Below are 14,139 nucleotides of genomic sequence, written 5' to 3'. Positions count from 1 at the left end.
TATTACTGGAAAAACTGTGAGAAAATTTCAAATGTGCAGTGCATGCAAGGAGACCTAAGAATATTTCCAAGCTAGAAGGAAGATAGGAAAAAAAAAATCTGAAACCAAGAATAGAAAGACTTTCAGCTGGATACTGAAACCATTTGAAAGACATTTTTCTGCCACAGGAGGTATTATTAAGTACTGACAGAAAAGTTGCATAGACTTTTGCCCTGTTTTTTCTGTTTTCATATTTTGAACCTGTAAAAAAATTTGCAAATAGTAAATGTGCATTAAAATGTTCAGAAAGATATCATGTTTAACTGGTGCCATCTATAGATTATGTCAGCCTATGTTCATTAAGGGATTCATATTCAATTTGACTGGGGTGCCTAAAGCTTTGCACACAACTATATCTGAACTGTTTAATGTTAATAATTTATGGATATCATCCACAGAAAATGTGGGTTTTATCAATTTATCACTATTCAGCAACTTTCTTGGTGACTATTTTATTTTGGAGCAACATAATCTATTGCAGAGTTGTTTTGTCTCAAAGCCTCAGCCCTGGCCCTAGGGGCCCTGAAGCAAACTCCTCCTACTTGGAGAAACCTTGGAAGCATCCTGGATTATGTGATGGCCCAACAGCTCCTGAATGTGCCCTCTTTTCTTGTAAGATATTGAAGGGGTTCAGGAGATGCACAACTAATTAAAAATCTCCCAAAACTGTGGATTTCTAACTTTTCTAAACCCCCCCTTTTTTATTTATTTATTTTTTTTTTCTTTAGTTGTGCTGTGTTATTTACAGTGTCTATGATGCTTATAATGATAATACTGATTCTTTTTTGCATTTAATTTTGTTTTTACAAATATTTTCCTATGAATGGTTTTTATTTTGATAGTTGCTTGAGTATTTTGTTATTAATTCTTTTGATATCACTATATTCTACGTTGTTTTCTGCAATTTAAATTTTAATAAAATGTCTGGGAAAAAATATCTCCCAATGTATAGGGTTACCAGATTTTCCATCTGGTAAAAGAGAATACAAGGCCCCATCCTGTTATGTCCCCAGGCCCGCCCCGTTACGCCCCCCAAACCTAGCCCCACACAAACCTCATCTCTTTGGGCTAGGGCTGGAGTGCATCTGCTCATGGGCAAATGCGACGTCGCACACGAGTGCATGCATGCATGCGACGTCATCACATCATACCTGTGCATGCACAGATACACTCCAGCCCTGGTCCCAATCTCACCAAAACAAAGTGCTGGGTTTTGAAAAGCCATCCGGACATGTCCTCTAAAAGAATATATTTTAATATGCCATCCTTTCCAATAATGCAGAATATCAGAGGCTGCTGAAAAATTCTCAGCCCAACCAAGAAGAGAATGATGTGGAGCCTTGAAGCTTACAAGTTATTCCACACTTTTCTTGACAGTTTTAATTTCAATTAGGCAAATGCATCTAGTAAATAAACCCAAGTGTAGGGAAATCAAGCCATTGTGAGATCACCAATGAGGTTGGCTCATAGGCATTGGTGGAATGAGGTATTATGACATCACAATATGAGGGGATACTGAAAAGTTTTCATCCCAACCAAGAATACAATGAAACTTACAAGTTATTCCACACTTTTCTTGATATTTTTCATTTCAATTAAATGAATTCAAAGGAAAAGTGTCAAGAAAAGAATGGAATAACTTGTAAGTTTCATGACTCCACATCATTCTTTTCTTGGTTGGGCTGAGAACTTTTTTCAGTGGTCCCTGTCAGCCTAGAGGCCTCTGGGAGATTATATCAATCTGACCCTGGCATGGGAAGGCAGATAGACCCTTAGTGCAGGGAAACTGTTTTAAGTAGCCCTGATTGATATATTTTAAGTTTCAAGTAGCCCTGATTGAATCATGGCTAGCTAAAAGGTGTTAATGTCTGATTAAGAGGGTGCTTAGGACAATGGTGCACAGATCAAGCCAGAGACTTAATCCCATCACCATGCTTACAGGTATCTCACCCTCCTTTGTTAATTAAATTAACCATTGTCTCAAACAGTTTACAAATTCTAAACAGAAAGATACTGGGAGATACAATATTTTCTCTATTCAGAATAAGATTCCAAGGTATAAAAGCCTGCTCTCTGCAACACACAGCTATCTCTCTCTTTTTCTATGCAGCTATCAATATCGCTCTCTTTTTCTATCCTTCTCTTTATCTATGGAACAACGAAGCTTCCTAGAACTGCAAGCTTCTATGTCCCTCTCTGCCTCTGACCTCTGTAAGGCAGTGAGACTGCTTGCTCTCTGCTTAAGTGTAATACTCTCTGCTTAATTGTAATGCTTATAAATATTACTTTCAAACTGACAGTCCCTTGTAAAGATATCTGTGCCATGACCTACCTCACTCAGAAAACATTCAGGTTCTGCATCCTCTGAGCAGCAGCGAGAAACAAATGAATTGAGCTGATCCAGCAGTCTGTTCGTGTCTTTTAAGGTGTTGAACAGTAATCTTTGACTATAATACACAAAGGTTCTGCAAAATAAATTAGTGCTCAATAAAAATTTTTAAAATATGACAGCATTGCACTTTAATCCTGCAAATATTCATATACTTTATAATTAGTTCTTTCCTTGCCTGACATCATCCTGAAAAGAACCAGAATCAATGAAACGCTGGGTAAAAAGGAACCTCAAAAGGTCACCCAGTTCGATCTAGCTAAGATCTACTGCAGCCATAGCATCCCCCGAAATACAGAATTGTAAGAAAAAATAGAAACAAGACCCAACAGTAATACTATCTGGACTGGAACAGAGCCAACAAACAGCTGGATATTAGGAGCTTTGTAGATGTGCTGTTTTACATTCATTTGCAGTTTAAAGAAAATAAATAACTTACTGGAGTCTGAAGGCAATATCAGCGATGTGAGATAATGCACAACCAGTGTTTTCTCTATTTTCACCTGTAAAGACACAATTGCAAGACTGACCATTTGAGTCTGGCAGGATTCAAAGTGTGAATGAAAGAATTGTGGCTTAAAAATTGTTTGGTACTAGGAAATATGCATTCATTTGAAATGATACGGGAAACATTAGCAACATTTCCCATGTAATTTATAGGCTGAAACAGAAAAATAAATAAAATTTAGATTTATTTTTTTTTAAACTTTGATGGAAACAGGGTGTTCTCAAAATGGAAAAAAAAAAATATCCCATAAATGCCACAAGACACTAAATAAAATTAACATTTTTTGGCTGCCTTCACTCTCTTCCACACCAAGAACAGATCACTACAGAAATGGATTCCCTGGCTAAGACATTGTATAAAAGTTAAAAATAAAACCATAAAGTGTGCCATCTAATCTAGAACAATGCTTCCTTCCAGGTACTCCATGTCATATGGGAATACCTGGAAGATCAGCTCTCTATTCTCTGATCCCCCCATCCTGATCCCTCCCCTTAATTCTGATTCCATCTCATGTCCTCTCTTCCCCGCAACATTAGATCTGATCCTCAAAATCCATAATCCCCTCAATAATATCCCCCCAAATCCCCAGTTCCCCAATGGCATCCTCCAAATTGCCTGATCCCCTGGTGACTTTTATCTAAGTTCCCAGTCCCCCCGATGACCTCCTTCAAAGTTCCCAATCCCTCCAATGTCATTCCCCAATGTCCCCTTACACAGCTTTCTTATATGGAAGTTCCCCCCCCCCAGCTGTAGCATTGTGAGACTGCCACTAGTGATCATGGAAGTCATTTTGTTTGCTGGAATTGCATGAGGTAGGGCTTCAGTCCCAGCCCACCAGGCCACCACTGATCTCCTCGGTGACCGGGGATGTTAAAGAAGCTGGGGTCATTAGGAGAGGGATTCCTTGTTATTTAGATCAGGTTTTTGTGTTACAGAGTGGATAATAGATGAGATGGGGATCAAGGACTTTGGGGGATGCCATCCAGCAGATTGAGCACTTTAATTAAAATTATCAGGGGGGAATCAAGGAACTTCAAAGTTGTTATTCAGGGTGTCAGGGGTGAACTAAGATGCTTGGAGTATAGGCAAGCAGGCCACCATTTGGTCTGTGGCCGCACTACAGAACTTCTGCTACAGAACCACTTAATGCCTTCACCTGAGGTGGTGGTAAGTTCAGCCATGCCATCAGTCATGACAGATGGCACACTGTGCTATGGACATGCCTCTGCTTTGCTCTTGCTATGCCCACACAGCACTGGCTGTTTTAATGTGCATTAGAGGTTAGCACAGCTGTGACACAACCATAACACAGCTTAGTAGAAATCCCAGGCCTGAGAGATAGAAAACTACAATCGACTAAAAAGAGAGTCTTTTCATATGTGGGTCCTAATATATGGAACTCCATACAGTACTTCAAGGATTCATTGAAGAAATTCCCTACCTTACCTTTCGGAAATAATTAAAATCAACTCTGTTACCACCAACACTATGGAACACTATGGAACTCACCATAGTCTTATGTTATCTTTTTGTATGCCTATAGTATTCACTAAAAAAGGGAATAAAGGAGTCAAGATCTTCAGTCAATCTTTGGTCTTTATACACTCTCAACTCTGGAACGATCTCCCCTTTTCTTTAAGGAGTTCCAGTTCATTTCAATTTTTTCCGTAAATCTTTTAAAAAACTACTCTATTTGCCAAACAGTTTGAAAACTAATTCTTTTGAAATTTTGCTATTACCTCTATTTATTATTTGTAATCATTCCCTGTTTATTTAATTGCTGTAAACCGAGTCGAGCCTTCTCAGAATGATGACTCGGTATACTAAGTTAAGCTTTAGTTTAGTTTTAGTACGCCTCTTTCTTCTCTTCATATTTCTCTAGCATGTATTTAGGTTGTAACAATTTTTATTGACATGAAAAAAACATAAGGCACGCATTAGTGAATACAGCAACAACAAACGCCAGCTCAGAGAAAAAGATACATCGGCTGCATACACCAAGACAATCATACCAAAGCATGTCACAAACACCAACCCAGAAAATCTCCCACCATCTCAAGGTCCCGCCTCCCCCCAAACCTACCCCCCCTCAACACCCCCCCCGACCCCCCTAAGGGAGTAGAACACCGGACATAGAAAAACACAAACCCAATTCCCCCCCCAGGGTCTGAACTCTGATGACCCTAGGGCGACAAACCCAACTAGGCATCCCCCTCCCTCTAAGCAGAGCCCCGCCAGCCCTCTACAACCCCCCTCCCCCCCCCAAACCCCCCCCAAACCCCAGAGCAGAGAGACGTCGAGATCCAGAGCTGGCCAGGAGAAAGCCGCTTCAAGTCAAGGTGTTCAGGAGCAGGCCACGCCCCCTAGGAGACAAGGAGTTGACATATGGGTCCCAGATCAGCAAAAAGCTCCGCCGACGCTTAAGGGAAACCCCCACCTCCCGGGCTCTAGCATGTATATAAATACTTCTTCATTGACGTCCGGATTTCCCTGGACATGTCCTCCTTTTGAAGACATCTCCGTGGATCCAGACGGCTTTTCAAAACCCAGCACTTTGTCCGGGTTTTGAAAAGCTTCCCGACATAATCGTGTTGGAAAGGGGCATCCACACCTGCGCGGCCGCAATACGGTGATGTCACGTGTGCGCGGTGAAGTCATTGCGTCGTGTCTGTGAATGCGCGGATGCTGTCAGGGGCGGGGCATGGCCATGGGTCCGGATTTTCCCGAAGGAAAATTTGGTAACCCTATCTTACATATATACTATAATTAGATTGTGAGCCCACTGGGACAGAGAGGGAAAATTTTCTAATGATTGAAAATGTAACCCTTAATATACAAGCAGTATGTCAAATATTATAAATCCAATCGTTCCTTTGGCTGGAACATAAATTCTTTTAATACTGCATACATAAGGCCCAATATTCAGCCAGCAGCTAGCAGAACTTTTGCTCTCTTCTGTTGGCCTTAAGCCCGAATATTGTATGCCAGGCCATTTCTGGTTTCATTTTTGTTCACGGCAACTTAACCTGCTATGCCTTTATTCAGCACTAACAGGTTAAGGGAGAATTCATCCACAGGTGCTACCACATTAGCACATGCTAATGATTAGCATGCACAAAATGCTAAAAATGCCTGTTATAATTCCTATGAGTATCTTCAGTGTATTGGCACGCGCTAACATAGTAGCGACTGTGGATGAATTCCCCCCAAAGTGTTTAATAGTTCAAGATAGGCTTGCTATTATGCACCTGGCCAGTTATTACATTACATTAGTGATTTCTATTCCGCCATTACCTTGCGGTTCAAGGCGGATTACATAAGAATTGTCGAGAAATTAAGGTAATACATATTGGGTAATTTGAACATTTAGATTTGATAGGAGTAGACAGTGTGGTAGGTGGAGCTTGGGAAGGAACTGGTCATGTTAAATAGGTTTTATGTATTTTTTTTATTTTTATTTTATAAATTTTTTTCTAAGCATAAACATCTTGTGCAGAAAAGTATGATCAAGGACACTTCTAATTTAAATTAACTTTCAGTCTGAAAAGTAATTCACTCAAATTATTAAAGGAAAAGAAAAAAAAATCAGCTTCCCTTGATCACACACTAGTCCTCTAAATTAAATAGGATCCAAGATTTAAAGAGTAGCTTAATTAAATTCACAAAAATTATAAAGAAGCACATTAACTACTACTAAACAGAGAACTAATTATCAAATAGGCGCTGTTGTTACTTCATTCTCAAGGCGTTTCATTGAGATAAATCTTAATCAAATGAGATGGATCTACAAATACATATTTCAAAGAATGATATCTAACTATACATTTACATGGGTACCTTAGAAGAAAAAAAAAAAACCCACTCCAGAGTCAACTCCAGGTTTCAGATTTAGGAATTCTCTTCTTTTTTTTTTTTGAGTCTCTCTAGAGACATCTGGGAAAATTTGAATATGGAAACCCAGGAAATCTTTGGATCTATTCTTGAAATAAAGATTAGGATCCAGTCCATTGTCTGGAGCCAGAGCCACAGTCAACAAAAAAAGTGGCTGTGTATGCCGCTTCTCTGTCCGATTGATCCAATATAGCGGAAAATATCCAATGAATGATACCTGAGGCTCCTCAACTTTTTCTTTTTGAAGAGTTTGAGATTTAACTGGAAGGTAATAAGGCCCTTACAAGGGAGGTAGAGAATTTTCAGGTATCTTAAGAATCTCCATAAAAATATCATTTTATCATATTCTCGAGGAGAAGTTGATAGTATCTTAGGAAAGTTTACAATCCGCAAATTATTAGCCCGAGTATTGTTCTCCAGAGCTTCCAATTTCCTCCTCATAATTAAATATCTTTAACCAGTTGATCTTGGTTTTGTTTAACAGTTATTAACTCTTTATTGGTTTCCTGCTTTAATAAAGTTAAATCTTGTTTTACAGAGTTAATTTCTTCTTTCTGTACTTTTATTTCTCTATCCAAATTTTTTATTTGAGGATTTAAAGCATTCCCCAAATTCACCACCAAATCCCAAGAGCTTCTAATGTGACTTGTGGAGGTTTGACCACCGAAAATAAATGTGTTTGTGTAGATTAGAGTCAATTCTTGGGGCTGGTTACCTCGATGAAGCCTTGTCTTTCTTCAGCACTAGATATCCCATCGCAGGTCTTGAGAGTAATTCTCTCTGAGGTGCTCCATTTCAGCGAGCCCTCCAACATATTAGCCTCTCAAGAAGAGAGTACTTCCTGTGTCTGGCTGCACTCTGACCTCGCGGTGAGCTGGCTGCCTGCAACTTGTGGCTGGAGTGGTGGCGTCCGTAAGTCAGGGCTCAAAGAGATGTCGAGCCCTAAGGTATTTGCCGCAGCGCTACTCTCCGACGGCGTTCCCAGCAGGCATGTCCCTGGCGATTCCTGTTCTCGTTGCAGTCGCCGTAGAAAATCGTCGATTGTAGCCGAAGGGGGTACCGAGAGTCGGGAGGCAACACCAGCCGCTTTTTCCCCCTTCTTTTCAGCATCTTATCCAAAGCAAAGGCACAAAGTTGAAGGCGTCCGAAGCGGCAGTTATCTAGCGGCATCCATCTTGGATCCCCTCACTGACTTTTGCTCTGACATCTTATGTAGTTTTTTGAAGAGTAGAGTTAAGTTTCTTTTTTGAAGTGTTGTAGTCTGTGGTCGAAGACAGCAGATTGGTGATTTGTCTGTCTAGTTTTTGCTGCTCTGGTGGCCATTAGGTTATCATATTGTTTTCTTCATTTGACATTTTTGGTTGGCGGGTGTGTGAATAGTGAGTGGGTTCTCCTGTGTCTGGTTGAGGTGGCTTGAATTAGTCGGTTAGTTCCAGTAGGTTGGGCTGTCTCCGTTAATAGCTTTGAATAGTAGGCAATAGAATTTGAAGTTATATCATGCAATGTAGCTCACTAACCATAGATACTCAACGGGAGATAACCAGTTACTCGTATCTCCAGCTGAATATCCGCGGTTAGGTGCTAAAACACTATTTATCCAGCCAGGAGTCATGTCTGGACGGTTAAATAGCTTTGAATATTGACTAATGTAGAAAAAGGTCATAATCCCTCTCTTGATATATATGGACTTTAATATACATATTCCTTTGTGTGATTCGTTATCTGTTCTTAATATTTCTTTATTAGAAATGGAATAAAAAATTGTTTTTTCTATAAAACAATAACTATAATAAGAAAAAGAACTATTAATCACCACTGTATAGATATGCAGCATATGTATCTGAACATGTTTGCCCTTGAAGGAAATAAAATGCACTCCCCAAATTCCATGATTGTCATGGGCTCCATAGGTTGTAGGGTCTCTTGTGGTCATTGCCTTCTACAACTGTTTGATCAACTTACCCTCTAACACAGGGTTTATCAGCAAACATAGTCAGGTTTCTGGATATACACAATGAATATGCATGAGATAAATTAACATGCACTACGTTCAATGTATGCAAATCTACCTTATGCATATTCATTGAGGGTATCTTTTGAAAACCTGACTGGATAGGAGTGTCCCGAGGACTGGGTTGAGAACATCTGCTCTAATAGAAATTCCTACAAACAGATTGTACTACTGATTCCATCACAATTCCACTGTGTCCCAGCCATCTGTTTGGTCTAATGCCATGACTACATTTCAAGATCTATGTTACTTCCTTGCAGTCTGTTCATTCTGTCCTCAACTTCCTTCTGTGCTCGGTGTCCTTTCTGTTGACTTGACCAATGTGTTCTACTGAGCAGAGACTGTTTCTTATATCTGTTTGTAAAGAGCTGCATATATCCTGTAGTGCAGTATTGATGGTTAATAGAAGCAGTGACAACATTGGTGTCACTTCATTCCAAATGGAGACCTCTTGGAAACATTGAAGAAAAACTGCTCAGAAGCATGAATAATGCACATCCGTTCCATTTGTTTGAATCAGCCCTTCTTACCGAGTTTCTATTTGGAAATGAGAATAAAAAAAGGCCAGATTAAAACACCCACTTACGCCATGCCCAGGTATCTCTGCCTTTGTGTGCAACTCATAGGAGCTATAATGGAAAACAGAATAATAGCCCAAACCACACGGAGGCAACTCTTCATTTTTCAACAGCATAGCCTTTCATGGCAAGATCTTCATATGAAATCTTTAACAGGGTTTCCTAGTATGATACTGGCTTGCATGGATACTTTGCAGTATGTATTCAGCTGTTTAATCATTAATGAATACAAAACAAAGGGACAAGATAGTCCCCGCATCAGCAGCTGACATCTGGAATAGGGCTGGAAGCTTCAGGAAAAAAAAACCCTGTATCTGAGATGCTGCGGCAGAGGATTCTACTCTGGGGGATTTTTTTCAGAATTCTTAACTAGAAATCCAAAAGCTTTGGAGCCCCAAATCCATGTCATACAAATATACTCAGTTTAGACCAAGTATTGTGGGTTAGGCCACTGTACTTGGACTCACTTATGATGTACTGAACAATTATAGATATGCACAGAGCACAAACGTGTGGTTCATTTTTTTTCATAATTTTTGGAGCCGTTTTCAGTTTGTTTCACCGGGTTTTGAAAAAGCCGTCCGGACATGCCCTCTAAAAAGAGGATATATCCGGGTAAATCTGATGATTGGTAACCCTATCAACAGGGAGCCTCATGAGCCAAAGCAGAAGCAAAGAAGTTAGGGCCTATTTGCTTGATTTTGTTAAATAACAATTAACACTGGCTTTTACAAACCTGCAGTAGAGGTATCTACTGCAGACTGATGAGGTATAATGTTCTGGCCCACAGTAGAAATTTCTACTGTGGCTTTGCAAAAGGAGCCCTAAATTAACTGCATAAGTGCATAAATGATATTTTGAAGACACTGCCAGTGATGTTTGCAGGGGGGGTCCGCAGGAGGGATTAGGCATCCCTACTGCCGGTTAATGTTCGGGGGAGGGGGGGTGTCCAGCAAGATTGGGCTGGGCATCCATCCTGCCAGCAATGTTCGAGGAGTGGGGGGTGTCTGGAAGAAGGGACTTGTGCAACCTTCCCTGCAACCGATTTTTGCGATGATGTTCGGGAGGGGGGGGTCCGGGGTTCTGGCAAAAAGGGATTGGGCATCCCTCCTGCTGGCGATGTTTGGGGGGGGTTCCGGCAGTAGTGACTGGGCATCACTCCTGTTGCAATGTTTGGGGGGGGGGGAGAATTGTATATCTCTCCTGTCGGTAGTCTTCGGGGGGGGGGGGGGAGATCCCTGCTGCAATAAGCTCAGCAGCCGTGTCTGCTTGAAATGTCAGAAAGTTAGCTCCCAATAATTTGAACCGATCTTTGTGGGTATTTTCTTCATAATATGATGAGGAAAAAATGAACAGGGAAGGAAAGTGGAGTGCTATAAACTGGAAATGTTATCTGGGCTGATGGATAAACATGCTCAAAGAACTGCACTCTCAGTTTCAACGGAAAATGTGGGTCCTTCCTCTACCCCTCAATCTGTATCTGGAGCATCTCTCAGTTTAGGGGGTTTCCTAACCCCTTCTCCTCCTATGACTTCCATATCTTACCATGAGGAAGGGTCTCCTATATTGGTTCCCAGTACTTGTGGTTTATTGATAATGGAAGAACAGCAGAATATTCAGTTTTCTATGTTGAATTCTTTAACTGCGAACAAACACCTTCACATTATTGGATGTCTAAAAGCTCATGAAAGGAATTTAATCAATTCTCAAATGTTCTAACAGACTTCTCAGGAATTAGACTCTATAGATAAATAACTGTTGAACTGTGATAAACGTCTAAATGATACAGAGCCTAAAATCGCAGTACTTCAGGCCTACTAGTATCTCACGAATAAAAGATCCTTAATGTGTTATTAAAAAAAAAAAAAAAAAATTGAACAATTGGAAAATTACTATATAGCAGGGTAGGGAACTCCGGTCCTCGAGAGCCTTATTCCAGTCGGGTTTTCAGGATTTCCCCAATGAATATGCAGGAGATCTATTTGCATGCACTGCTTTCAATGCATATTCATTGGGGAGAATCCTGTAAACCTGACTATAGCAGGGGTAGGAATACGGCTCTCGAAGACCGGAGTTCCTACCCCTGCTATAGAGCTATAGATTTTGAATTTTCCTGTTGCACCAAAAGGGATGGGATGACTGCCCTCTGAGGTCAGGCAAAAGCAGCTAGGGCTCCTCAGCTTGGAGAAGAGACAGCTCAGGATGATATAATAGAGATTATAAAATACTGAGTGATATGGAAAGGGTAGATGTGAATCACTTGTTTACTCATTCCAAAAATACTAAGACTAGGGGGGCATGCAATGAAGCTACTAAGTAGTAGATTTAAAACAAGGTTTCAAGTTTCAAGTTTTATTAAAAATTTGATACATTCGCTTATCAAAACTACTAAGCGAGTTTACAATTAAAATCAGGGGAAATGACAAACAAACATGAAAGATTATTTCCATTAAAAAAAAAAAATTAAGAAAAAATAAAGACAAAACTATGAATGAACAAATGGACAAACTTACACGAATGGCTAATTGGGTAGAAATACAGACTGGAGAAAATATTTCTTCACACAACGTATAATTAAACTCTGGAATTTGTTGACCCAATAATGTGGCAAAATCATTAGCTTAGTAGGGTTTAAAAAAAAAAGGTTAGGATATTTCCTAAAAGAGAAGTCCGTAGGTTATTATTGATCTGGCCTGGGGAAATCCACTGCTTATTCCAAGGATATTCTATGAGCATTGCAGCATTTATCTCACCAATTCCATAATAGAAACCTCTACCACAGCTTTGTAATAGCTAGTGAAAATTAGGTACAAATAAATCTGTATACATATTTCGAGCCATGACTCACAAAATAATCACATGGGGGAGAGGAGTGATGAAAAAAGAATGGAGTAAAAAAATATGGAAAAAGAAGGAAGTCTGAGAGGAACGTGAGAAAGAAGAGGATCGGGAGGGAGAGAGAGTAAAGATATTGGAGAGGAAGACTGAGGGCTCCTTTTACGAAGCTGCGTTAGCGGCTTTAGCGCACGCAACTTTTAATCACGCGCTAACCCCCGTGCTAGCCAAAAAACCACCGCCTGCTCAAGAGGAGGCAGTAGCAGCTAGCACGGCCGGCGGTTTAGCATACACTATTACGTGCATTAAATCGCTAATGCGCCTTCGTAAAAGGAGCCCTGAGTTGAGAAGGGAAGGGAATAAGAGGATCAAAAATAGAAGAGATAGGTTCATGCAAATAGGAGTGGGCTGAGATGAAGAATGGGTGACATTTGGATTGGTGTGCCACAAGTACTGAGCAAATTGAAATGTGTGCAGTAAAACAAAAACAAGGTTGAAAAGCATTGCTCTACTGTATATGTACTCTATAATACTGTATATATTTAGCTGCAATATATTATTTGATCACAAGGTGTCACTATCATACCTTAGGCTCCACTGTCATTGGTGTAATGGCTCTTCATTTTTTCTACCTGTATTAAAGAAGGTGTGGTAGCCATGTTAGTCCACTTTAAAGGTAATACAAAGAAATAAAACAAAAGAAAATGATACCTTTTTTATTGAACTAAATACAGTTTTTGATTAGCTTTCAAACCTTTCAACCTTCTTTTTCAGATCAGAAATAAGCAAAATGTTGACAATTACTACTACTACTATTAATTATTTCCATAGCACTACCAGACAATTATCAGCATATATAAGTGAAACATAAAAGCATTCCAATGAACAGTCTCACAGGAAGAGGGAGAGGTGAACAAAGTAAGAAACAGAGAGAGCTTGGTGGGTGAGAGACAGAGAAATATGGATGGGTGATAAGGTGACAAAGCAGTATAAATTATTCATGGCTTGTAATGTGATAGAAAAGAAGGAGTGAGAGAGATAGGTTCATGCCATGCCTTGCAATGTGATAGAAAACCAAGGTAATTAAAACTAAGGTCTTTGTTGATCTGTCTGGTGGTTATCAAAATGTTTTATCATTTTGATTTCAAAGGTCTTACATTCCTGGATTGTTTTAAAATTTCCTTTAAGTATTCTCACCATATACGGTAATCATTGATGCATTGCTCTGGTTTTCTGAAGTGTCCAACAGAGGTGATATCCTGGTTGGCATTGCAATTTTTAATATGATGCCTGTTTAAATTGATCCTAGTGTTTTTCCACTGTAGCACCCTTCTTCAACTTTTTGCATTGAATGATATATACCACATTAGAAGATGAGCATGTGAAGGATCCCCTTCTGGTGAATGTTTTTCCCATGCGAGTGACTGTGTGGGTCCTGTAGAATAGTTTTACAGTTTGTTATATTGCAGGAATATGTTCCGTTCTCTTCTATGTGAGCTTGTATTAGGAGTTTGTTTTTCACAAGTTTTTGTTTCAGATTAGGTGGCTGTTGGAAGGCCTTTCAGTAATTCATCCTCCTGGCTGTATACAGTATGTTTATACAGTTTTTCTTAGTTTTTCCAGCTCTGGCTTTCTATTTCTCATCTTGCCCACCCCTCCCTCTTCCTATGATACTATCATTGGAATGCTTTTATGTTTCACTTATATATACTGATAATTGTCATTTGCTTATTTCTGTAATCACAGAGGAAGAAACTGCACAACTTCTGTCTTCAGCCAAGCCTACTACATGCCCCTCAGACCCTATTCCAACCCCTTTACTCGACCCCATCTCACACACTGTTATCCCTCCCATAAGCCATATTCTCAATCTATCTCTTTCCACTGC

The 14,139-nt window shown here is 39.9% G+C and overlaps 1 protein-coding gene across 3 annotated transcripts in view; it reads right to left on the bottom strand.

Moving 5' to 3' along the window:
• The window catches only part of LOC117368210 (vitamin D-binding protein-like), a 96,676-nt gene that overhangs the window by 29,470 nt on the left and 53,067 nt on the right, over window positions 1–14,139 (bottom strand). For all 3 annotated transcript variants that reach the window (XR_004540925.1, XR_004540926.1, XM_033961631.1), the window contains exons 2-3: window positions 2,868–2,931; window positions 2,372–2,504 (exon numbers count right to left, since the gene is read on the bottom strand). Coding sequence is in view for 1 of the 3 variants with exons in the window: in XM_033961631.1 (XP_033817522.1) it covers window positions 2,372–2,504; window positions 2,868–2,931 (197 nt within the window). In the remaining 2 variants the exon portion in view is untranslated. The remainder of the gene's footprint in view (window positions 1–2,371; window positions 2,505–2,867; window positions 2,932–14,139) is intronic.

This window comes from Geotrypetes seraphini, chromosome 1 (genome assembly GCF_902459505.1).
Source record: "Geotrypetes seraphini chromosome 1, aGeoSer1.1, whole genome shotgun sequence".
NCBI classification, from domain to species: Eukaryota; Metazoa; Chordata; class Amphibia; order Gymnophiona; family Dermophiidae; genus Geotrypetes; species Geotrypetes seraphini.
Note: the sequence above shows the minus strand (reverse complement) of the source record. Positions and strands in the feature narration are given on the sequence as shown.